The 25,190-nt window shown below is 42.7% G+C and overlaps 1 protein-coding gene across 1 annotated transcript in view; it reads right to left on the bottom strand.

Annotated features, from left to right (window-relative positions):
* RAPGEF5 (Rap guanine nucleotide exchange factor 5) overlaps positions 1-7,102 on the bottom strand; it is a 157,662-nt gene extending 150,560 nt beyond the window's left edge. Inside the window, exon 1 of the mRNA XM_068209040.1 lies at positions 6,666-7,102. Within this exon, the coding sequence (XP_068065141.1) occupies positions 6,666-6,854 (189 nt within the window). The 5' untranslated portion in view covers positions 6,855-7,102. The remainder of the gene's footprint in view (positions 1-6,665) is intronic.
* Positions 7,103-25,190: the final 18,088 nt, after the last annotated feature.

Genomic DNA, 25,190 nt, shown 5'->3' with positions numbered 1-25,190 from the left:
ATAGTTTAAAGCAAGCTTTTTTGACGTGTCAAGGAATCTGTGTCAATTTTATGCAGCTTCCATGAACACAAGCCACATGATGGCACCTATTGCCCATGCGTTGGCAGTGGCACCAGCTAGTGCTGCATCTGGACTTTCCTAGGGATGCTAAAAAGCAGCTGACTGTCAGTCCAGGAATTGCCAGCCTCACTCCCAGCGCCAGCGTAAGACCACACGCAGTGGGCATCATCCTGTCAATCAGGCTAATCCCCAGCCTCAGGGAGAAAAATAGCTTTGCATTCTGCAAAACTTACTAGGTTACTTCCTAGGGCAGAAGTATGGCTTTACTTTCCATTTCATTCAACTGTAGTTAATTAAATCCAGACATAATTTCTCAGATGTCATAACACATGGGTTAATTAAGAAGTATTCTCAATTTAGTATTCTCTGAAGATTGACTATGAAACAAATTATTATGCAAATAAACACGTAAGACACTGAAATTCCCCACTAGCTACCATGGTCACTGTTGCTAAAGTTATTTTATCCATTGCTCAATATTTCATGCATCACCAATCACAGAGCTGACAAGTTTAAGGATACTATATGTGATATGTGAAAGATAATTATCTAAATTGAATACGTCTATCAGGCATACATAATAATCCTGGTTACAATAGGAAAAATTCAAGACTACTTACCACAACTATTTTTAGTCACTTAATAGCTGCTAAAGTGATGGGGGTATTAAGTTACTGAGTAGAACCTCTGTGGCAGACTTGAAAGTAGAATGTCATCAATATCAATCAATCAACTTCAATAATACTTCTGACAATAAAACTTCCAACCCACTGAGTCAATACAGCACTTTTGTGTGCTGATTTCAGCCAGTACAGCATCTACACAAAACATCGCTGCATCTTTTTAATGCAGAAGAAATGTCAAAATTAAAGTCTCTATAGTATGTAAAAACATAGATACCAGGGAAATTATTATGATTTCTTTTCTTCTCATTAGCAAGATAGGTAAAAAGAGCATAAAGGTGCTAATGAAATTTGTTGATGGCACAAAATTGGAGGTATTGTCAAAACCCATGTAAACAGAATGGTGTGCTGGAAGATTAGGAGCCTTCAAGAAGTGTAATATTAGAAAAAGAGTGTAATTCAGCAGCATGAAATACAAGGTCACTCAGGCACCATGAAGATGAGAAGCTGCCAACAAGGATGTGGACTGTGATAAATGTCAGTCATTTGTGAGAGGATTATCTGAGTACAAAGAAGATCCATGTGCTCAGCTCAATCAAAACCTAAATATCAACCACCACCATGATGTTGCCATGGAAGGAAGGACTGTAAATTCTGAGTGTTTCCAGCAGCCAGTTTCTAATGTCCTGGTAAAACCTCATCAACAACACTACAGTCTCCCTAGCTGCCAAATGAATTGATTAGAGAATAGCTACTTGAATGACACAAGCAACTGAAAGCTCCTAACAGGAGATGAAGAAAAGTTTAGCAGAATGTAGGTTGAGAGGATCTGATACTTCATTTAATTAGAACAGATTGCATAAAGTTTGATTTTTATCCTCTGCCAAAGAGGAGTTGTCTCCCACAGCATGACAACTGCTAGTGCCAGAGTACATGATAGATATCCCTAACGCACTCCAACCCTCCAGCTATTTTCAGCTTGGGATCCTTCTGGGCCTGATAAGGGTTATGTATCCTCAATACATTTCTCTTCCATGAACTTCTCCAGACTCACCCTGAACTCATGTAGACTTCTAGCAGCTGTACTGCAGCTTCTGTAGTTTATTTTCAACCTGTAACCCTACAGTCAATTACATCCTGACAAGACATACAGCAAAATAGCTGCTCAAGACAAAGCTAAGGTAAAGACAGTGTGAGAACATCTGCCTGCCAAAGACCTCTAGGAACCTCACAGAAGTAACTACAAGGTCTCAAAAGAGAAAATAGTCATGGTATCTCTTCAACTTTGATCAAGCCAAAAGGTTCATCCCATGATGAAGGTTTCTACAGACCAACATGATCTTTCACAATATCAGAGTAATGGGGTTTGAGACCATGACATCCAAAAGGTTTTCCAGATCCACTATTGTCACAAAAAACAACATTGATGCTCATGTATAACAGTATTTATCTGTGTGTAAATGTGAACCTAGAAAGTAGAAGAGGTGATTAAAAAGGTGTGTGCCTGTGTGTGTACAAGACAATTTCTCCTCCTCCTGAGTGCTTCCAGTGTTAGGTCCATAAAGAATGAAACTGAGTGTGGTGAAAACAAGTTTTGCCATGATGGAGTGCCTGCAGGGCCTCCCTGCTGGTGCTTCCAGAGGCATGGAACTGTATTTCATCACTAGCCACAAGATAAAAGGGAAGAGAAGATACCTTTAACAGGCAGCAGGAAGAGCAGCAAAGACAGTTCATAAGCAAAGTACTCCTGCCTACTACATGTATGGTCAACACATAACTCTAGGAAGCAAACTGGGAAACAGAAGGGTCTTTCCAGAGAATCTGAGAAAGGACATGGCAGAGGGGAACAGGTCCACAGGGCACAATGACCCACTACAACAGATCCCTCCTCCACCTCTGCGCAAGCTCTGACACGCACCCAGCTACAACAGCAAAGGTTGCATTTTCTGCTATTTTATCCAGCAGAGGATGATGAGTAAAACCTACACCTCACAGCTCACTGTGCAAATGCAATCTGATCATCCATGCCGTCTTGGATAACTGTGCTACACCTGCCCTAAGAATGAATTTAAGAAAAAAAAAAAACACCAAGGACAAGGTCAGTGAAGTTCAGGAGCTTTAAAAGAAACATCAGGCTCCCCTAGACAAGGAACTGGACGTTTGTTTTATCTAAATGACTGAAGCAGTGAAGTATATTCATGTTTACTATTTACAGCATAGAACCATCAAGCAGGATGGTTACTGCAGCTATTTCGACAAGGTGCTTTTCCATCTCCAAGTTCTTTACATGTATTAGTACTGGACATATCCCAAGACAGAAAGCAAAAAATACCTATTTGCTCTCCAGTTTTGAGGGTTGCTGAACTGAGAGGGAAATTTAATTTTGTTACACTGTATTTTCAATTATCACCACCTCTGGTCACAATTTTCAGAGAGTCTAGTGTGAAGGGCCAAGGACTGAGATGTCCAAACGGATTGAAAAAATTTATTTCACTCTATACTGATTTTCAAAATGTAATCAATTATTTTAATGTATACTACCATCTACTACACAATGCTTTCCTTCCCCCGAAGCCCAGGAAGTATTTGAACAGCATAAAGTGAAGTACAACATTAAAACAATTATGATACCCTTAACACTTCCATTATCTTTTATTATCCATAGTCCCTAGGCATGTACACATGTAGATTATCTGTGCTTTATACATGTGGAAGCAAACTGCACTGCAGGCAGTTCCTAAGCAAGACAGCATCAGAAGCAGAACCCCTGTTCAGGGGTCATAATATTTTTATAGGAAATTAAAAAAGCCAGGATTTCAGCTGGTCAGCATTTACTTGAAAACAGCTCACCTAAGTGAGCAACACTCCTGATGAAACCAGCTGGACAAATAAGGCTCTCAGCTTGGTGTTTGAACAAGCAAAAAGGCACAAAGAAAAGTCACTGCAGAGGAAGAACAGACTAAGTTTTTTTCATAAGCAAATAAAACCCTCTGAAAATTAACTTTGGATTAACTTGAAATATTTTGTTGAGGTGGGGAAAAAAGGAATCTTTGTTTCATATGTCTCTGTTACTCCTTTCTCTAACTTTAGGACTTTTAAAATTTTAGGGCCATGTTTAAAAGGTAAAGTATAAAAAATGCTGCATTTTATTGCTCTAACAGGTCTCTTTCTCTCCCAAGTACTCTCATTTTCAGGGTTTAAGTTATTCATCAGATTAAAAAGAAGTATGTGAAAAGTGTGATGCCCATAAAAGTCCATTTCTGGGGGGAAAAGGCACATGCACAGAGCAGACAGGAATCAACACAGGGCACTGCTAACAAAAACAAACTGCTCCCTGGATGATCACACATGTAGAGAGACACTCCTTGCACTTCAGGTGCCCACTTTGTCTCCAAAGGGAACAAGTGAATTAACAACCCTGCTGGACTCTTTGTACGACCTGCTCCTTGGAACACCCCACTAGGCACTTATCCTGCTGAGTAATTCCACCTGCAGGAAAGTCCCTGCAAACCCAGAGATGGCAGAGCACAGCATTCCCACTCTCCACATGGGACCAAAGCACTGGTCTGAAGGTCCTGCTGCAGCTATACAGCATCTTCACACAGCATCTCCCACTGATCCAAGGTCACAGAATCATAGAATGGATTGGGTTGGAAAGGACCTTAAAGACAAGCTAGTTCCAGCCCCCTTGCCATGGGCAGGGACACTTTCTGCTAGACCAGGTTGCTCAAAGCCCTATCCAACCTGCCCTTGAATGTTTCCAGGAATGGGGCATCCACAGCTTTTCTGGGCAATCTGTTGCAATGTCTCACCACCCTCACAGTAAAGAATTTCTTCCTAGCAGAAGATCTGCTGGGTTGGCTCCAGACTGCCTACAGACTCACCATCCTCCCTACAGTCTTCCTACCAAGACAGATGGTTCTAGAAAAACTTTACAAGATGACCCACAGGGTACCAGGAGGTGAAGCCATAGGTGACACCACCACTAAATCTGTCACACTGTGTTTGCTGGTCCACAGAACATCAGCAAAGGCAGGCAGAGTCTCACTGGAACTCTGTGAAACAAAAGAGGACCAAGGGTTCATCAAGCAAAGTGAGGAGCTGTATGACCCAGGAGCAACCCAGGCTTCTCACTGGGGGGTTAACTCACCCACAGCAAATATTTACAGAGTAACTGTTGCACCGCTCGCTTGTCAAACGTTTTCAGTAGTGGCGAGGAATAACCACAAGAGCAAACCTGAGGCTGCTCTGCATGGTGTCTCCCTAAAGTGTAATGAATTTGTTTTGTTAAAACAGTGCTTCAGACCTGCCAGCCAGCTAAAGCTGTCACCAGCAGCAGTTCTGCACTGGTTCTCTCCTCCTCACTGCACACTTACTCCATTTCTTTGGTAGTATGCTTCTAATGAGGAACAAACCACACTCAATTCAGAAAAGGACTTTCTTCGTTGGAAGAAGGATATCTGTCACAAATATCCTCCTAGGGCAAAGCAAGACTTAGCTGTTTAAATGAATCCCCTTAGCTCTGTGTTCATATGGACAACTCGGATTGTAATCAGATGGATTACTAATTCACCAGAACGATAAAAATCATTAGGCATCTCCATACAGGTTACTCTTTATTTTGTGTGTTGAATGTGCTGGAGGAAAAAAATTACTGTAAAACTGGCATCTGAATCCACATTACTCAAAAATTCTACTGTGGATTTATAATTCTAATTCTACAGCTATTCTACTGTAGAATTCTAGAATTCTAATTCCACAGTTATTCTACTGTGAATTTATATCCTACGTTAATCCTAATTATCTTCCTTGCCTATATATCCTCTTATAACAAAGCATTCACCCAGGAAGTTTGGTTTGAAATTCACACCCTGGTATATTTCACAACTTCCCCATGCAGAGAAATCATTTATTTACATGGGCAAAGTACTGCAAAGTTGATGAAGGTACAAACACACACCATGCTGACTTTCCCCCTAACTCTCTGCACAGGTGTTTATCAGTGCACTGAAACAAAACAGCAGCTCGCCTGATACCCAACACAGACAGACCCAACCCCAAGTGATTAACCCACCCCCTCATTTCGACTGCTCAGGAGATGGGTTACAATCCAGTGTTGGCCTGCAAGTAAGGTCTGACCATATTGACTGCCACTGATCTGATGGCAACGCCACCCCCCCCCCCCCCCCGATATGGCTCCAGTCACAACTGGGAGAGTTCGGAGCCATGGGCAGCTGCTTGCCACTGCAGTTCCCAGCCACAGCAGTGTCAGGCTGTACTTCACAGAGCACTGACTGCCCTGCGGAGACACACCCCCAGCCTTTTTAAAAATGGGTGAAATTGAGTGAAATTTAGACGGGGATCTCGGTCATGCCCAGCTGACACCACGGCCTCACTGTCAAGAGAACGCGAGGTTGAGGGCCAGGTGTGTGCATCCCAACTCCATCCCAGCTTCACACGTCCAGGGCACGCTGGAGTTCGCTGCTGGAACGCGGGTGTGCACCGATGTCGGGGCACCGGCGCGCTGTACCTGCTGTCCGCGGAGAGCAGGCATCAGCCTCCACGAGGGGAAAAGGACAGAGGGAGAGAGCCACTCGAGGAACCCGGAGATGGGACAGGGACGCTTTCTCACCCTGGTATCTCATGTTGCACCAGAGCTGGCACTGGCGGCTGGAGCCCGGGGCCCCCCGCGGGCACCGCTCCCGGTGGATGCCGAAATGCCGCCCGGCTGCTGCCCGGGCATCCTCCCTTCCTCCCCCCCTCCCTCCTTCCTCCCCTGCCGCCGCCCGGCCCCGCGCGGGGCCAGCGCCGAGAGCCCGCGGCCTCCCGCGCACCGCGGCCCGGCCGGGGGCGCTGCGGACGCCGCCCCGCCTGCCCCGGGCACCGCAGCCCGGCGGGCACGGCAGGGCAGGGCAGGGCGGGGGCGCTGCCCCGGGCCGCCGGCGGCTCCCTCGCTATCTCCTTACTCACTCACTCACTCACCCGGCCAGCCGCGGCCGCGCTTTTCCTCCGCAGCGTCAGCCCGCTCCGCAGCAGCGCCGGCAGCTCCCGCAGCTTCTGCCGCAGCTGCACCGGCGGCGGCGGCTCCTGGGCTCCGCCGCCGGGGCTCCAGCTTCGGGCCAGCTCCGCGCCCTCACACGGCGACGGCATCTTCACGGAGCCCACGGCCATGCCGCATCCCGGCCGGGCTGCGGCGCGCAGACCCGCTCGCCCGCCCGCCTTCCCCCGGCCGCAGCCCCAGCCGCGCTCCCACCCACAGGCAGGCACACGGCGGGCAGGCGCTCCCCCGCACGCAGCGCGCAGCACTGGCGCACCTTCCCCCGCACGGCGCGGCCCCAGCGCCGCGGGCAGCCCCGGGCGGCGCAGGAAACCCCGCCGGCCCTGCACCGCTCCCGCCCCGCGGCTCCGGCGGTGATAAAGTGCAGGTAATGAGGAGGGTGGAGGAGGCGCGGGCGGGAAAGGCAGAAAAGTCCTGTTAACTCCTTTGCGCTCAGGGATCCGCCGCCCGGGCCGTCCCCACCTGGCGCCCCGCACCCACGGCGAGAACACGTGAGAGAGCGGCCAGTCCGCTCAGAGACGGCGGGTTCGAGCCGAGGCGAGAGGGGTTCGGGCTCCTCCAGGGGCTGGCTGGCCTCAGCTTCCTCCTGGAGGCTGTCAAGACGGGACCGGAGGAAGTCCCAAGCAGCCTGGTGTGACCCCCAAGCACTGAGCCTGCCTGGGCTGGAGGGCTCCTCGCGTTCCCACTTGCCCGAGTTACCCTCTGGTCCAGTAATTATTTATGGCTGGAAAGGGTGAAGACCTTCTCTGTTCCCTTCGCAGTGGTTTTTTGTTTTGGTTTTTTTTTTTTGTTTTGTTTTGTTTTGTTTTTTTTTTTTTTGAATCAAAGAGGTGTTTCATCCTCCAATGCCAGCCAGCATTGTTACTGGAGAAACCAAGCAGTTCATCCCAGGTGAATGACTTGCTTCCAGTCATCCCTGCAAGAGAACTCTCAATGACAGAAAACCAATTCCCTTACTATTTGTAAAAGACTAGTCTAGAATTCAGTTCCATGAGTTATGGAGACTTTATTTAGTCTCTGGAGCCTGCCTTTTCTAATTCATGGTACAGAAATTGCTTCCTCTCTGCCAGACTCTATTCTCTCTTATTTAGACCACAGAACTGATGGTAATGTAGGTCTCTCTTACATATATCTTCTGCCTCAAAGCTACAAATAAGGCTGACCTGCTCATCCAGGATGAATTTACCAGTGCCTAAATTCTGAGTAAATGACATTATAGTCAAGCCAATTTCACAGCCATGTTAGAGAGAGCTAACATGTCCCAAGAGGTCCTACTGGTTTCCGGACTCACCCTAGTACTCCTCCAACCCCACAGGGAATTAGTTTAACCATGACACTAACCTTGGGGGAAAAAAAAGTAAAAAAATAATAGGTTGTTTTCACCACAGATGTGCTCCCTAAACCAGCTCCTCGGGGATCATAGGGTCACCCACAGTAGAAAGATGGCAGATGTGCCCAGCCTGTGCCAGGGTGCCAAGACAGAGAACAGCTTCTTCCAGCATCAGTGTGACATTGGATTATCTGTCACCTCAATGCAGCAGCAGCCTGGCTTTTCAGCAGCACTGGCCTGACCACAGGCTGCTGTGAAACAGTGATCCCACCTGCAACCCATGGATGTGTTCCTCCCTTTGCCACCGTTCTGTGGGATCTGGTAACCATCAGACTCAATTCAGCTGATAAATCTGGTGGAGAAATAACGCCTCAGAAAAGAATGGATTTTCCATTGGCCAGACAGCTGAATTGATCCACCTTGTGACCCCACAGCTGCAGGATCAAGGAAGGCAGAAACCTGGAAGTGAGGTAAAGCAGAACTGCTCCTTTCAGTAGCAGTTAAATCAACTTAACTGCATCCTTTGTGCATGATTTGATAAGCAGTGTGAATCAGCCTGGGTACTCTTGAAAGGGACAGGGTTTGCTCCAGCCACATTCTGGCATCACCTCCTTTCTGCGGCTATTGCCCTTTATATTAGCCTGTAAAGGATCTAAAAAGTTAAGTGTAAAAAAACAATCACCTATTTTAGCAGAGTGATACAGCCCATTGCAATGATGCCTATTGCTGACACAAAAGACAGAGAAGAGACAGGATAGTGGCAGCCTTCAGACAAAAAGTGTGCTCAAATGCCACAGAGATCTGGGAGTCCCAGTTGGCAACATTGGCACCAACACTTTCGCAAGGACAAGGGTGATTATGACAATCCCAAATATTTCTGTTATTATACTTGATTTGTGCTTTCGAACTGCCCTGCAATGTAGTTTTGACAGCTGTGTTGCCTGGCAGCCACTTTGTCACAGCTCAGGATGTAATTATGAAGAGAAGTGTATCTACACCCAAAAGAATAATGGATCCTCAGTCTGTGGGCTTCACAAAAGGACTATGTTCTTTATCTGAGTCTTTAGGCACTGCTGCAATACAAGCCACAGTAAGACAACTCAATAAAATGGTACTTAATGTGACAGACTGGAGTATAACCAGAAGTAATGTGATTATGTTAAGAAAGAGTAAAATGATTCCAGTGCTCAAAATTTTTTGTGTTTTAACTAAGCAAGATAACTAAGCAAGTATAACATGTAAACAGTGTCAAAAAATAAATTAATATGCCCTGCAGTGTATTTAAAAAATATCAGCTGCCAGACAGCATAATATGGACTATCAGTTGTCAAAAAAATTGAGTAGATAGTAGATAGGCCTCTCTAGTTCTTGTTTGGATCATTCCAGGTTTTGGGAGGATTGTGGTAGGAATTGTATAAAATTTAATTTTGTGTTGCTTTTTTTGTTAAGCCACTGAAGGTTTAGCATGGTGAATAAGTCTGGGGTTTTTTTTCTGCACAGGAAAGTGATAGGGATCAGAGAGTAAAACTAGATCTGGTCAGGAAGTATTTGGCAAAACACCATTATTTTAAAAACCCAGAACAGTGTGTAGTGGCCGAAATTCAGAGCTCTTGCTTTCAGTGAGCTGTCACTGAAGGCACAACAGGCTCTGAGGGACTGTGGTCCCTATCCTCAGCAGGTTTGGCCTGCCAGTGACTGGATTTCCTGTCCCTCATAGACACCAGCAATAGCACTAAAGGAATATCAGATCCACTGATCATGTGCAGACATTGGAGATTTCCAATTCTCCAGATTCAACACTTATAATTTGGTCCAATATAAAGCAAAACTATGGACACACTCTATCTGGTGCTTTCTAGCAAAAAATCTAAACTTGAATGTACCTTCCAGAGTGGAGTCTGGACTAGGCTTTGTTCCCTTACTTGCAAGAGTCTTCATATAAATATAGAAACATCTATGTTTAAATCCATACAGGATGGAGTCTGGAGACCTAAACAACTCTACTGCACTTTGCAGATGTGGAGCCTGGGAGTGTCTGCTTTTTGAATGTGTTTGTTTTTCTTTCATGGTGTAGCACAATCAAAAGAAATGCAGTAAAAACAATACAAGCTGTTTCATGCCTGTATGTGTTTCACATCAGTTTTGAAATAGATCATTGCAAAAAGAAAGAATTACCTGGTATCAGACATTTCCTGACAAAGCATAATAAACTCTTCTTTTGGACTTAAAGTATTAGGAGTTCTTGGCTCTGATGGAATAATTGATAGATACCACTTCAGTTTTCCCTGCATGAAGTGAGGATAGGTGGTACAGAAATAGAATTGTAGACTACTGGAGTGCAAAAGCCATATGTCATTGACAGGCAGCAGTCCTTTTTGAATATTTGCTCTCCCTCACCTGGCAGGAGGCATTTAGAAGGAAGCAAGTTTTTTTTCCAAAACAACACCACCCGCTACACAACCAGCCAAACACTACTTCCCCTTCCCTATGCAGTCCTGCTGGAGTGGGGATGGGCGTGGATGCTTTCCTACCCTTTCAGAAACTGAGTTGATTTCCTTCTCCCCATCCCTTCAAAAAGCAGGCAAGCACATTTTTCTTCATAACACCTTTTTCCATTCAGGAGGAGGTGAGCTCAGTACTGCCCACCTCCTGTACAGCATCCAGATGAACGTCAAAGGAGGTTCCTTTCTGTGGTATGCTCTCCTGACAATTGTATCCTACAAATTTTAGTTTGCCAAGTGTTACTCCAGGCTCAATGCATGTGAATTGCAGACTGCCCTGTCATGCTCTGAGATCCTGGCAGCTCTCAGGCTCCTGACATGGAGAAGCCTGGCCTGACAGAAGTTTGTTTCCAGCTTTAAACACAACATGTGCAATGACCCTGTAAAAGAAAAGGGCTGGGTAAGGCTTTGCTCCATTCTGCCACTTCAGTGCCTCACAGCAGTCTCAGGACACATTTCCCAGTCCCAAGAAGGGGTGTGTGCCCCTCATCACTTCACCCACAGCACAAGGGCAGCAGGTGACATTCAGCCACTGTGCTGTGAGCTGGAGATAACTCTGCAGAAGTCTGGGCACCTCTCACCTTTTTCTGCTTTGACGACTCTTCATTGGTTCATTCAGCTTCAGAACAAAACCAGCCTAGGGATCTGCTTTCTAGCTGAATAACTTCCTTGAGACTTTTTTGAGTCTGGCTGAATAACTTGCTTGAGTTTTTTATCTCCCTATCACCTGATCAAAGAGCAGGACCTCAGTTGCATTCTAAATGTTGAATATCACCAATTTACTATGGATATAAATAGCACAAATTCATTATCAGATTGAGGGCATGTATGTGGGTAGTGTATACTTTAAAAAAATAATTTAGTTAGTTTCTCAAGTAATTTTTTTGAAAAACAGTTTAGCACTGTGTCATCATATAGACCATATATTCAGTGACCAAAGCTCAGAAGTACTGCTTGTAGTTTTTTCAAAATGTGAAAGATCTGCAAAATGTAATGAATGCTCAGCAGCAGAAAGATACCAAAATTGGAATAAAGATACCAAAATGGGATGAGGAAGCAGGAAAACAGTGCAGGGTGTGACTTGAAAGAAAGCAGAACAGGAGAATAACTACAAAAGAGAGGGAAGAGGTTAAAGATAAAGGAGATATATGAGTAGGTGAAATATTTCAAGTAGTTTCATGATTTGTGTGACTCATAGCTAGAAGATCTGAAGCTGCCTCTCTTAATTCAACCCCCAGTTTTCACTTGACAGCCTGTGAACATCCTCAAGTTCAGCATCTGACCCTTTCTCCCTGCACCTCACCAAGAGCCACCTGCCCCTCTGCCCCCAGCACCTCTTCCAGCCTTCAAAACTCTCAGAGCATCTTCAAATGGCTGCTTAGCCTGTGTCCTGCCCTGAATCATCCACAAAACTGAGACATGATCCCTGCTACTGACTCTTCAGCACTCAAAGAGAAGAGAGCTCAGGAGCATCCTGAGCCACTGGGTTTGTGCTGCTGTGCTTTGAACCCAAATTGTGAGAAGACAGGTGTGCAGGAGGGTGTTTGAAATCTTAAATGGATCTCTTTGCATTTCCTTTAGCAATTTGGCCTTTTTTAAGAATCACTGAGCCATGATGACAAGGGCAAAATTAATGTAAATACAGCATTGTATTTACATTGTTTGGTGTGTAGCAAACTTTTGCTTTCATACAAACCCACGGAAGAATGCATTTGCTGTAGTAACTGTGATTTGCCAGAGCTAATGAACCTGACTCAACTCTTCAGTTCGATTTGTCTTTTTAACATACTTGGTAGCAGGGGACCTTATGACCCCTCAGGGAACTTAAAACTCTTAAAGCTCATCTATCTGGCCTTTTCTGTCAAAACAGTGTTGTCATCAAGCTATTGCTCTTCCTCTTACAGGCCAAAATTCAACTCCAAAGCCAGTAAGATCCTCAGTGGAGTTTGTTCAGTTTGCTTGCTTGGTTGGTTTTTAACTAAACATAGAAATCTCAAAATGGCAAATCAATGTATTTTAATTCAATATTTAAAAAGGAAACACAGAAATGAACCCATGGAATCAGAGAATTTTTTTCTGACAGTTACAACTGAAATTCAAGTTCCTTTACCCCCCAGACACATAGGCATATTCATAATTTTTTTGTTTAATGTGCAATGTGAGAAACTTTACATACATTCACAGAAGAGATTGTGTAGGAAATTTTAAAAGAGACAAATTGCAATTTAGTGCTAAATTCTCACAGGCAATGGAAGATTCCCCCATGTGATTAATGGTTAATCTACAAATGTATCTTTTCTTCCTTAGCTGTTAAATTCTGTTTATGTTTAAATTCATGTTTTCTGTTTTAATTCGTATTTTATGCTTCTTCTTCATATGTGGGTGAGATCGCTTTAGCTTCATTTTGCAAAAACTGTATTTAAGATACTGTGCTGCCTCTTTGAGCATCTAGATCTCTCTGTGAGTCTTCAAATGCTTCAGCTCATCAAGCACATTTGAGAGGCATTGAAATCCAAAAACTATTAAGTCCTTAAAAGTATTCTGAAACTAGGCAGCTGGTTAAGAGCTGTGGTTAATGCTTCACTGAGGTAAAAAGTGCAGCACTTCATATGAGACCTCAAAGTTCAGATAAGGGCTCAACCTCAAGACACAAATCCATACTAAACCAGGCTTCATTGATCCCCCTGCTCAGAGAGCCACTGCAAAAATGAGAGAGGTTTTTATAGTATACATATGCCCACAGTGTCTACTCAGCTTTTGTATGGGGGAACTACTGTAATGCAGTGAGGTTCTCATATGATTATATTATCATTTGCAAAAAGAGATATTTGCATATATGTGTACACAGATATGAAAGGTCGCCTTTTGTTTTAATTAGAGTGTCAGTATCTCTTTTGGCCTCCTTGTGAACAGACTTTAGCCCCACATAATTTCTTTGATGAAGGAAAAATACAAAACATTTTGAGTTTTCAGCATAAACCTGGATCTCTGTTGACAAGCTTTTCCCAGGGATAGTAACATCAGTAAAATATTTTCATCCCAAGTTCCTGAGAGTTTGGAAAAATCAACAAAAGAATAGCATGAGATAGATTGCCAGAAACAATATTACCATTTTAGACATGAAACCATCTCACAACATCATGTGAGTATTGAAATGCTCTAAAAAAATTCTTCAATTTGATTTGTTTGTATTTGTTCTTGGTTTTGTTTTGTTTTAACTATGGCTGACTTTCCGTGCTGAATTAGAGGACTGCAGCTATTGAACAGAAACAGGGATAGAGAAGAGTGGAAAAGAAAATCATGTTCGATTGGGGGTTCAGAAGACAGTCTGCACTGTACAAAGAATGGTGTAGGTTTGCTTAATGACCAGATAGGTTCCTCTGGTATTGTTAAGTATAACGTTAAAGGTAGTGAAGTGCAGCCATACCAGCACCAGCAGAGGCAATGAGGTCGTGGATAAATTCAGGTGGCTTTGTCCTTTCCATTTGGGTGGTGGTAAAGGAGGGAAAGCTCAATCCAACAGGTCTGCTAACATGAGCAGAAGTCCAGGGAGAGATACTGCTTTCCACATCTGCCAGTGCAGGAAGGCAGTGCCCACGTGTCTAGGGTATAGTAAATGGATTTGAATGGATCCACACAAGGGAATTTTCAACTCTGTGTCCAGAGCTACAGCTTGATGAGCCCTCAAATCCCAGGCCAACAGCCCTCCTGAGATTCTTAACTATTCACTTGTCCTGTGGGATATCTGTTCAAAAGGACTGTGGGAAAACATGATCAAAGGAATCTTGTCATTCAGGAAAGTAGCAGACAGCAAGGGCAGGTTTGGGGAAGGAGAGGTGGCTGGCAAAACAGCTCTCCCCATGCTGAGATATCCAGCACAACTGGAGAAAAAGAGAAATTGTCTTTGTTCTGCCCATCATAATCTCCTCCACTTTCAGTCTCCTCTAAGTGTTTACAAACACCTCTGGAGACTTCTGAAAGGCAACAGGAGTCAGGGAGTAAAAAAAAATTAGTATAGCAAATCAGTTTGTCCTAAGACATCAACACAGATCCAGTTGAGACTACCCATGGAAGATTATGGATGTTGGCTTGTGGAGCGGTGGGTTTTACTGGAACCTCAGCTACAGAGGTGTATTTCTGCATGCAAGCAATACTAGCCCTGGGGCCTGCTTGCGTTTATCTGTCTGTAATGTGTTTAGATTACCTGGAGCAGCCAGAATGGTAGAACAAGACTCTTACAGTCCAGTCTCCAAGCAAGCCACATCAGCAGCCATGTAAAACCTGCTGGAAGAGAGTCACAGCAAGCACACGGTATTGTGCATGCAAAAGACATTAGATGGATCTTTCTTTCTCACAAGAGAAAACTGTTCCCTCTCACTGAAGCCCTGGAGAAATGCTTTTTTTGTACTTGGCCTGCAAGACATTTACAGTATTTTCTGAAAATTGGATACACTACTATTAGTAAACAGTGTTATATTTGTAACTGTAATGAAATAAAATGATATATTTATATAAAGATAAACTATTTCTAGCAAAATACCAAACCAAATTAATCGAACTAATAAGTTGCTGCTGAACATAATAATTTACAGACAAGCAATTTGTAAACCATCTAACGATGTATTAAGCAAACAACAGCATTTATCAAAGGAAATTTGAGACATTTTGCCAACTAGAGGACTTGGCTAAACGAATACATTTGTAACTGGATCTAATTAATGAATTAGAGCTTAAAAAATGCTGTTGTGGCAGCCTGCCTGGACTGTTGTGGTTAGACAATAACAACTCTTCCCTTTTCTTCCTGTGTTTTCATTCATTTACCGCACAGTTTTTGAAGAATAGAGCTTGGAAGCCAGTCCAGTATCCCACATCACAATTAACAGTCAAACCTATAGGATGATAATTAGGACATACATTATTGTCCCAACCTTATATATGACTACCTCAATAAAGTCAGGTGTTTACAGCTAGATACTTATTTCTAAACATTGCCCTCAGCAACAATTCTTAAACAAAACCTGAACAGACACTACAGAGAAAAATATTGAATTACATATTTGAGTTTCTCTTTCCCAGTTCTTGCCAAACTGTATTTGTCTCAGGGAGACAGATCTGCAGTTTGATTAAGACCTAGGTAGCTTTCTGGTAATAATAAGCTAATGGACTGGTAAACTACTTTTACTGATTTGTGGTGACTCAATCTCTAATACTGTTTGACTTGTTAGAAGAGGAAAGAGTAAATACCTGTTGTGAATCTTTCAAAGGTTAAAGAGTCTTGCTTCCCACAGATTTTCAACAAGCTAATAAAAGGCACCTAGGAAAAGAGGAATATAGATGGCTGGAGAAGGCTGATAAAAATAGGATGAAACTTAGTGAGCCCCCCTGAAGCTTGCATTAGGCTTGTATTACAAGCCAAGAACATCTTCTTATCAGCTTTCACTAAAGCTGAAAGTCAGTAAGAACTGATTATTTATTTAGTAATTCATGTAAAATTCTATTTTGGCAAGTGAGAATGTGGTCTGAATGGGAAATTATTAAAACTAATTGGGTTGTGAAACACCAGACAGTTTGTCTGTGAGCTCCACTAACAAAGCTGAGCCAACTTGGGGAATGGCTGAGAACCTACTCTGTTTTAGAACTTTGAAGCACACTGGATCTCACTGACAACCAAATAAACACATTTCAAAATGGAGAATAATGTAATGGAATCAGCTCCTCACTCTGATTCTTCACCTTTGGGTTTTGGCCATCTGTAGTCTAGCTACACAAGAACCACTAAACTAGGCCCCCTTTCATGTCAATGGAGGGAAAGGAGACTTTGTAGGTTTGAATTCAGCCACTGTGTTTTGAATAAGGCAGGTCTTAAAAATGATATTTTTAACTCCACTGACTGTAAAGTAAATTAAGGCAAGCAGCTCAAACCTAGGCAGATGCACTGCTGACACCTAAATTTTGCACTGGGTTTTCATTCACATTTCTGTAAAATGGGAAAAAACATAACTAAGCAATGGGAGAACATTTACATTTTCCTTCATCCAAAGGCAACAAATATCTCGGGTAAATGTCTACCATACATGCCCTACATATTCATTGTCTTGGATATCAACTACATGCCTTAATTAAATAAACAGGGTTTTTCTTTTGTTATATCACAAGAAAACTATAAATTGATTTTAAACTCTTTGTTAGGATCTCCAAGACAGACTCCATGTCTGAAACCTTTGTCCTATCCAAGGTATAGAGAAAACAGTAGCGGTAAGGTAAGGCATATACAAACAGACCATTTGTTGTTTAAGCTGTTCTCTGGAGGCTGCTACGGATGAATACACAGCACTTAGTCTGAGGACACCATTCAGCCTCACTGTGTTTTCCAGTTAGTAGGCACAACAGAAGAGTGGAGCAGTAAAGGAATGGGGAGTAAAATCACGTGTTTGCTAGTTCTGCCAAGACTGTAGCATTCACGGAAGATCTCACTGGTATATTGAAGGTAGTGAAATAAATCATGTTCACCTAGTTTCAACAACACTGTGGTGAGACTGCTGGACTAAAACTGCCAAATTTTTCCCTTTTTCTGCTTTAGAACTGTCACAGTTAATTTCTGGTCAAGTAGCTAGCCAGGTGGTGCTTGCCAGCCCTGCTATCAAGATTATGAAAATCACAACCATAATTTCATTAGGACACCAGCCGTAAGTCCAAAGCCTCTGGCTTGGCCACAAAGATGGCAACACCTACCAAGGTCTGCTAAAATGCAAATGCCTTCTTCCCGAGGAAAACATGAGGGGCTTATGGGGCATTAGCACTGACAGCACTGACAATCAGCACACTGACTACCATATGGCTCTGTCTTCCTACCATTTGCATATACTTCCCTTGCTTTCTGCCACTGTACAAGTTCCCTTGCCAGAGGCACAAAACCAAAGTACCAAGTGGCAGAAAATAAAAGCTGAGGTTGTCCCATACTCCCATAAAACCTTCCTGCCCACATCCCTCCACTGTTACTGCCAAATTTCACCCCAAGCCTTCCTATGATTCACAGATGATTTAATCAGTTCTGAACAGATAGATCTTGTGATCAAAAAAGTGTCAGAAATGCAAAGTAGCACAAAAGGACACCACTACACCCAGAATTCCACCAAGGCTTCCAGTGCCCATTACCTTCAACCTGCACAAAGTTTCACATACTGAGGAGAGGGCATGAACCAAGAACTTGACTAGAACAGTTACTTTTCCTCCATCAGGGTAAGCTGGTGCCACTTGACAGAAATAGCTGACATGAAACCCACAGAAGAAGGCTCTCTTCAAAGACACTATTTGGCATGCAAAGTGCATGGGTAACAATCTGCTGTTTACTGTGGGTACCTGGGTGCATGGGTAACAATCTGCTGTTTACTGTGGTTAACTCTTCTCCATTCTTCGTAAAAAATAACCCAGGATTCATGTAGCCTTGTATAAATGAAGCTGAGTGGGTATTTTCAGATCCAGGATTTGGATGAGAAACAATCTCAGTGGAAACAAAATCTCCTCTACTCAGTGGCTACACAGTAAACATCCTTTCTCACACTCCTGGAACTACCTAAAGCATTTGATGCTGTCTCAGAGGCACAGTTCCTTTTCCTGAGATAAAAAAGCAAAGGTCCAGGGCAGCAATCTGAAATGGTCTGAGCTTTTTCTCCAGCAAGGCACTCAAAAAATAATCAGAGAAAACTGCAGCTTTATCAGAAACTATCACACAGCTCTTTTTCAGTGTCTACAAGCAATCACTACGTACAGTAGTTGGAAAACCAAGACTTACGTTCCAAATTGTTACTTGGAAATCATTTGTATCACCTTTCCAGACATTGTATAGCATCATCTAGCAGTCATCCCTGGCTGGCTAGGAAACTTGTCTCTGGTAGATTATAATCTTTTTTAGTAAGTCGTGCTTTGATCATCCATCAACTGACTATAGCATGCAGTGTATGTTCACAGGAAACTGCAATTACTGTAAAACACGGCCAGGCACCTTCTTGGAAAAGCAGGCTCTCACACGTATGCCACGCTTTGCTACCGGAAGAAGCCATCCTGGTGTACACAATTCTTCCCTCAGGAGGAATACACAGTAAAGCACACCATGGACCTGAGTCAATTGTACCAGCACAGTACCAGAATGTGCCCGATAAGAATCCCACAGAAGTGGGGGAAATGTATGTTTATGAACACTCATGCTCAGCTGACAAACCGCAAGTGATGACGAATTGAAATTATTTTTGAAATTGATTTCAACATTTAATTATGCTCACAGTTAAAACTTTGCTTCTTAGAAATAGATTTATAACAGGCATTTTAGTCATCTAATTAAAATGTGATTCAGAACTCATGAGCCTGAGAGCCCAACTGTATGTCCAAAGGGAAAGCCATGGATACTAGCACATGGCTTGGGGCACCTAAATAGTTGTGTAGAATCAGACAATGTAAATATCTATCTTTGCCTACATTAATTTAAGATAACCTAAAGCCATGTTCCAGTTCAGGTTGGTCACCGTAACATAATTACTTTTGATATAGCAAGGAAGTTGAAGCAGAGCAAAGCTGTTGTGGATGTAGTGAGAATCTCACTACTGCCACATGTAATCAGTAGCAAAATGGAACTTCAGCCCACACTTCTGCTCCTTGCTGGCTTGGGATAGGCTTAAGTATGTACTTATGCCCTGCTCAATGGGGCCTGAAGAAACAGATTTCAGCTGTTACAACAATGCTTTTGTCTCTGGCACACATCCATGGAAGGGACTCCAGCTTCTCCGACTTCCTGAGCATTGCTAGTTTCCTGGAAAATCTGGAAGCATCGCAACATTCTTCTGCCAACCTGTGCTGCAGGGCAAAGGGTTCGAGTGGTTTCATTCACTTTTATCGGAGTTTCTTTTTTATTTCCGAAAAAGTGTAAAGAAATATCTAGGAATTCTAGATAACAACATTTCATTTCCTGTCTACTGTCCCATGACAAAACTTAGCATTGCAAAAGATTTGCCTTACATTCAGACTGACTTCAGTGGCTATTTCTTCAGTCATTAAACTCATTTTGTGTTCTTCTTAATAGCTGTTTTCCAGCATATCCAGTGGAGTACGACTTTGGGGCAACTCTAGGGGCTGCTCTTCAGAATGCAATGCTGCCCTTATAGCAATGCAAGATTGGCTTGTGCTGGTGTAGTCAGGGGGCCTGGAGGTGTTCAAAAGTCACTGAGATTTCCACACTGCTGGCAGTGGCTGTGTCCCCTTATCTCCCACCCTCATCCTTCTCCTGTTTTACCCCAGCATAAGGCTCAGGAGAAGAAACAACTGACTAAACAAGAGGAGAGCAGCCTTCAAGGTCAGCACAGGTAGACAACTTGTTTTTTCTCTGTATCAACAACACAACTGTTTCAGTTTCACATCTCACTGGCAAAATCAGGAGCAGAACAACTTGAGGCTGCCTCAGCTTTCTGAATGCTTGAGCATGTGTTCTCCCTCTGCTCCCAGGTGGCTTAAAAGCACAATCACTGTCTTTTGTTGACGACGTTTTGCTTTCTGAAAGACTGAATTTTACATCCTGCCTTTCAAAAACGCAGTTCATAGTGTTCTGTCTTTGCCTGCTTTAGCGCATTTAGAGGCAGTAGCAAAATGCCAGCTGGGTATCAGTGTAGTGTGACTGCTGCAGTTTTAACACTCATCCATGCAGAAGGCTTTGGTCCATACAGGAAATAGTTTTCTAACTCCTCCACATACACTTTTCTGTTGGAAATTCTTTGCAGGTTTTTTTTTTCCCTCACCTGAAGCTTTACAAATGAATCACCAACACAACTCGGACTCTCCTTATGAATCTTTTAAACAGCCCAGCTAGGAACCATTTCATATTCAAGAGAAGATGAGGGGAGAAGAGTTAAAACCTAAACCCCCATTGATAGGCTTTTAGAAAAGCATGTCATGCCACAATGTCACCTTACCTTTGCTCTTGAGGCTGACACTTCTGAGAAAAATATGTAATGAACACAATGATAATGCGCAGATATATTCACACAACATATGCACCTTGAGGGTGTGCTAAATTTTACTTACCCTTACTTCCTTTTTTTTCTTTGCATGCCCCTCTAACTCCCTATGTTTAAAATCTGCACCACATCTTAGGACTTAACTGTGACCTTGGTGTAGCTTGGAAGCTCCCACTATTACCTGCTAAGCAAGTAAGAGCCCGAAGAACTGTTCATTACCATCAGATTGCAGTACAGAAAAAAAAACACGGACCAAGAAGTGCCCACCAAATACTGCTTTGAGCAATGAGGCATAAGGTGTTTCCACCACCTTGGGCTGGTCGAGATAGTGAAATCTGACCACATCATGAATTGTGAATCTTGGAAGTATATGATCCACCACAACTCTTAGCAGTTTCAGAAAATAAGAAGGTTATCGTAAACAGAGAACTGACATTTTAAAAGATCCCATGAGACCCTGTTTTGTAAATTTGGGATTCGGTATGAAATTATTTCATTTTGACTACAAAACCTGATAATCAAGCAGATATGTAACATAAAATGATATAATAATGCTGCTACTGTTCCTTGTACCCTTTAATAAAATCCAAAACAATGAGTGCTTACTAATATAGTGAAGCAGGTTATTTGATACTACTGAAAAATCTACCTAATATCAATAAACCAAGCACAGTCAGGTATTTCTTTTCAACCTGCTCAAGTTCTATCAAAATTCAAAGGCTCCTGTGAAAATTTTTTATTTTAAAAAGAGATGCACTGCTGCAGGGGAAATATCTCCTTCCTTAGTCAAAGAGTGAAACTATGCAGAGTAGCAGAAGTGCTCATAGTGTCTGCTAGCTACAAATATTTTTGTGTATATGCAGGTCTTATTCCTGTACAAATCCATAATTTGCTGGTCTTGGCTTCAGTCCCTTCACTTTCAACCTTAATCTTTCCCACACTCTCCTTTCTCAAAGATTCCTGGAAACCCAAAGGAGATTTAAACAAGAAAAATAAACACCTATTAGTCTTTGAGAAACAGTTACTTTCTCATAAAAATCTCAAAATGGAAAGCAGGCTGAATAATCAGATTTTGATTTTATTTAGACAACTTATTACATTCTGCAAGTCCTGAATACTCTGCTCCAAGTTACTTCCATCACAGGAGAGAGAAGCAGTAGCAGAATTTAAGCATGGTTCAAAAATGACCAATACAAGATGGAGGAGAAGCTAGACTATTGGGTTCAAAAGACAACATAGCAGTCAGTACAATCAGGAGTTGCTGTGAATGATAATACCAATGCTGGCACTGTTAAACATGTTCCTCAGCCACCTGGACAGACGGATGGAGCGCACACTCAGTAAATACACAGGTCAAACCAACAGAGTCAGCATGTGAAAGGCCACAGCTTTCCTCCATGGTGTTAGTGAAGCCATTGTGACCAGTTTTACATCTTCCAGGAGAGGAGTGAGATCCAAAAAGCCATGTGAGTTCAGCAGAGGGCTGCAAAGATGGGTGGGGCTGGAGTTTCTGCCTGCTAAGTGAGACTACAAGAATTGAGCCTGTCCAGCCCGGAGAAGGCTTCACAGCAAACCCCACAGCAACCTAACAGGGCCTTTGGAGGACTACAGCAAAGATGGGTCCTTCCAGAGGTGCACAGTAAAGGGATGACAGGCAACAGACACAAGTTTCTGCATGGGAAATTCTGCTTGGTTGGAGGGATGGAAAACAATTCCACTGCAAACACAATTAAGTAATGAAAAAAAATCTAGTTTCTGTAGAGATACTCAAGTTTAACTAAAGGCTCTGAGCCTTTGTGTGACTTTGAATCTGGCCATGTTCAGAGTAGGGGCTAGGACCAGAAGTCCTTTTCAACCTAATTTGGTTTATGATTCTGTGGCTTTCTTAGTCTGTAAAATAAAATTAATTTCTACTTTTGAATGCTTTATATGAACTTGTAAAGAAAAGAAAGTGAATGCCTTAAAATGTAACCTTTTAATTAATACACTCAGGTTAAATGAAATTAATTATGATTTAATGTAGAAGTACTACACAAGACTTTAATCATGCAAATGACAACTATCGCTTCCCTTCTCTACAGGTTCATAAGCTGCACTCATCAACATAATAGCTGATCAACTTCTCCTAATGCTCTAAGCAGCGTGACTAACATCTGGCATGTAGTTTGTCTCATGGTTACTGGCATTCTCTTCTATCTGTTTAGATCTTGACTTCTTTTGTTAGGGACATTCACATAAACAGGATGTTTCTCTTTCTGCCTGTGCTGATATCATATTGATGCGAGTTCTCCTGCAATAGCCATTTTTGGCAAGGTAACATTAAAGGCTGTGATTACCAGCAAACAAAATCAAACCTGCATTCAAAATGACAAAATAAAATGGAATCTTGTCCAGATCCCGTTAGAAAAACTGCTCTCTGTCTCCACTTCATCTGATAGCAGCAAATGTAATTTGCACAGCTGTTCTTCAGGGACTTACACAAAGGCTTCAGGCTCTGGGAAGACCTAACCTTTGTTTCTTTCAGGGCTGATTCTATCTCATTTTTATAAGGTCATAAATCAAGGGAACAGAAAGAGAAAATATATTTGGGCTTTTGAATGCAAAATGAATAGGAAAAAAAGCTGTAATTTAAAGCAAAGTCCTCCCCCCTCCCCTTTTTCTTCCCAAGTACAAGCTTCCTGCTGTACAAATCAAAAGTATACAGAGAGACAGTGCCTAAATCTTTTATGAAATGGGCCCTTCACTTGCACTTCAATGGAGCTTGCTGTGCATTAAAATTTCTTTTAATCGCAGAAGGAAATAATTCTGCAACTAGAGCACAGTGCTTCCTGCTGCACCTGGTATTTGGGCTGGATATGGGTTGGGTAAAGAGAATTGCTTTTGGTGCCTTTTTGCTGTCTTGCCATGGACTACTAGACCTGAAGGTCACTACAGTCCTGTAAGGGTAGAAAACATGTTAATTTTGAGACCCATAAAACATAATCCCTACATGCCCACGCTATGCTGCCTCACCTGCAATGTCCCCCATCCTGCAGCAGGCGTGTGTTAGCATGGGGATAGTTAAGCAATCCAAACCTCAAGCCAAGGTGGGAAGTAAGCCAGCAAGGTTGGCCAAGATCAACATCTCTGGGTTGCCCAGGGACACAGCTGCATGCCAGTATTCTCCCACAGGCAGCATATGAAATTCCCCATGGGAATGTGTATTTTTCCCAGATCAATGCCTCCTGGTGGTCCCTTAGCTATCCAATGTACTCATCTCATGGATTAAGGACACACAGGAATTTTGACATGAGATGGGCATGCACCAATGTGCCCAGCTGTGGAGAATTGGATTCTCTGATGCCAGACATATTTTTTTCTTACTCAGTTCTGCTCTTTCTCTTCAGTCACTTTGTTGTCTACACAAAAGTTCCCCCCACTAATCACAAGGGGATGTATGAATCCTACCTGGTTGTCCCCAAATCCTTCCTATTGCACAATATCCTCTATAATCTGGGAGGCATCTCTGCAGTTCCTTCACTCTTGTGAAGGCATCTGAGGGTCGAAATAATTTCTTCAATCTTAAGTTTTTGACATTCATAGAGCCCAGGCAAGACCGACTCAGATCAATGCAGCCTACAAGCATGCACACTTACAAATGTATTAGCACCAGCCTTCAAAGAAACCCCCTCAAGCCCCAAAACAACAAAAAAGGGGTCTTCAAAGTATGAATCCACCTCCTCCACTACATAAAGTCCCATGTTTGCTGCAGAAATAGTAACAGAAAAATCTGCCTAAACAAGATTCAAGGAAGACGCTGAAGTAGACTCAGCTGAATTTCCTAGGAAGAGCAGATTCCTCCAACATGGAAGGGATTTTTTTTTCCCTAAATGGTAGGTATGTTCAGTAATACAAAAGCTGCACTATCATCATCCAAATACTTGTTTTTATCTCTGTACAGGCAGGTCTGGCTCTGTTCAGTCACATCCTGCTTTATTATACACTTCCAGTGTGGAATCCTTCCCTATATGTTTTTGAGTTGTCCGTGTTACCTATAATGCGCCCTTCCCTGTATTGTTTAGGTATAAATATCACTTATAGACTGATGGGTAGAGCAGGCAAAAGCCCTAATTTCCTTATACTTTAACCAAGAAGTATGTTTTAGTGTCTGTTGTTCTGTTTTTACCTGGCATCAGATATGAGATATAACTTGTGCTTAGAATAATTTTTCATCATTGAAGCTGCCAGTGAGTTTATTAAAACTGAAAATACCCTGTATTATTTTATGGATGCTGGTTTTGCCAGTTCCTTTTGTCTGAACCAGAAGTAATTGAATCTAAACAGCTTTTTAAAGACAAATTTAAGGAAAATATGCACTAGAAGTTGGGGGTGGTGGAGTTTTTTGTTGTTGGGATTTTTTTGTTTGTTGTTTTTTTTGGGGGGGGGAGTGGGGTTGAGAACTTGATGCTCACTATGATAAAACATGTCCAACATAATGTTGCAGTATGCTCACATTTCCTCCTGGGCTGTTTTTGCACATTCTGCATCGTATTTTAACTCAGCTTGTTTCCCTGTGTTCAGAAGTAACTGGTAGCATGTATCCACACTAGATGTTTTTGTGAAGACTTGTACTGAAGC

This window comes from Anomalospiza imberbis, chromosome 1 (genome assembly GCF_031753505.1).
Source record: "Anomalospiza imberbis isolate Cuckoo-Finch-1a 21T00152 chromosome 1, ASM3175350v1, whole genome shotgun sequence".
Lineage (NCBI taxonomy): Eukaryota > Metazoa > Chordata > Aves > Passeriformes > Viduidae > Anomalospiza > Anomalospiza imberbis.
Note: the sequence above shows the minus strand (reverse complement) of the source record. Positions and strands in the feature narration are given on the sequence as shown.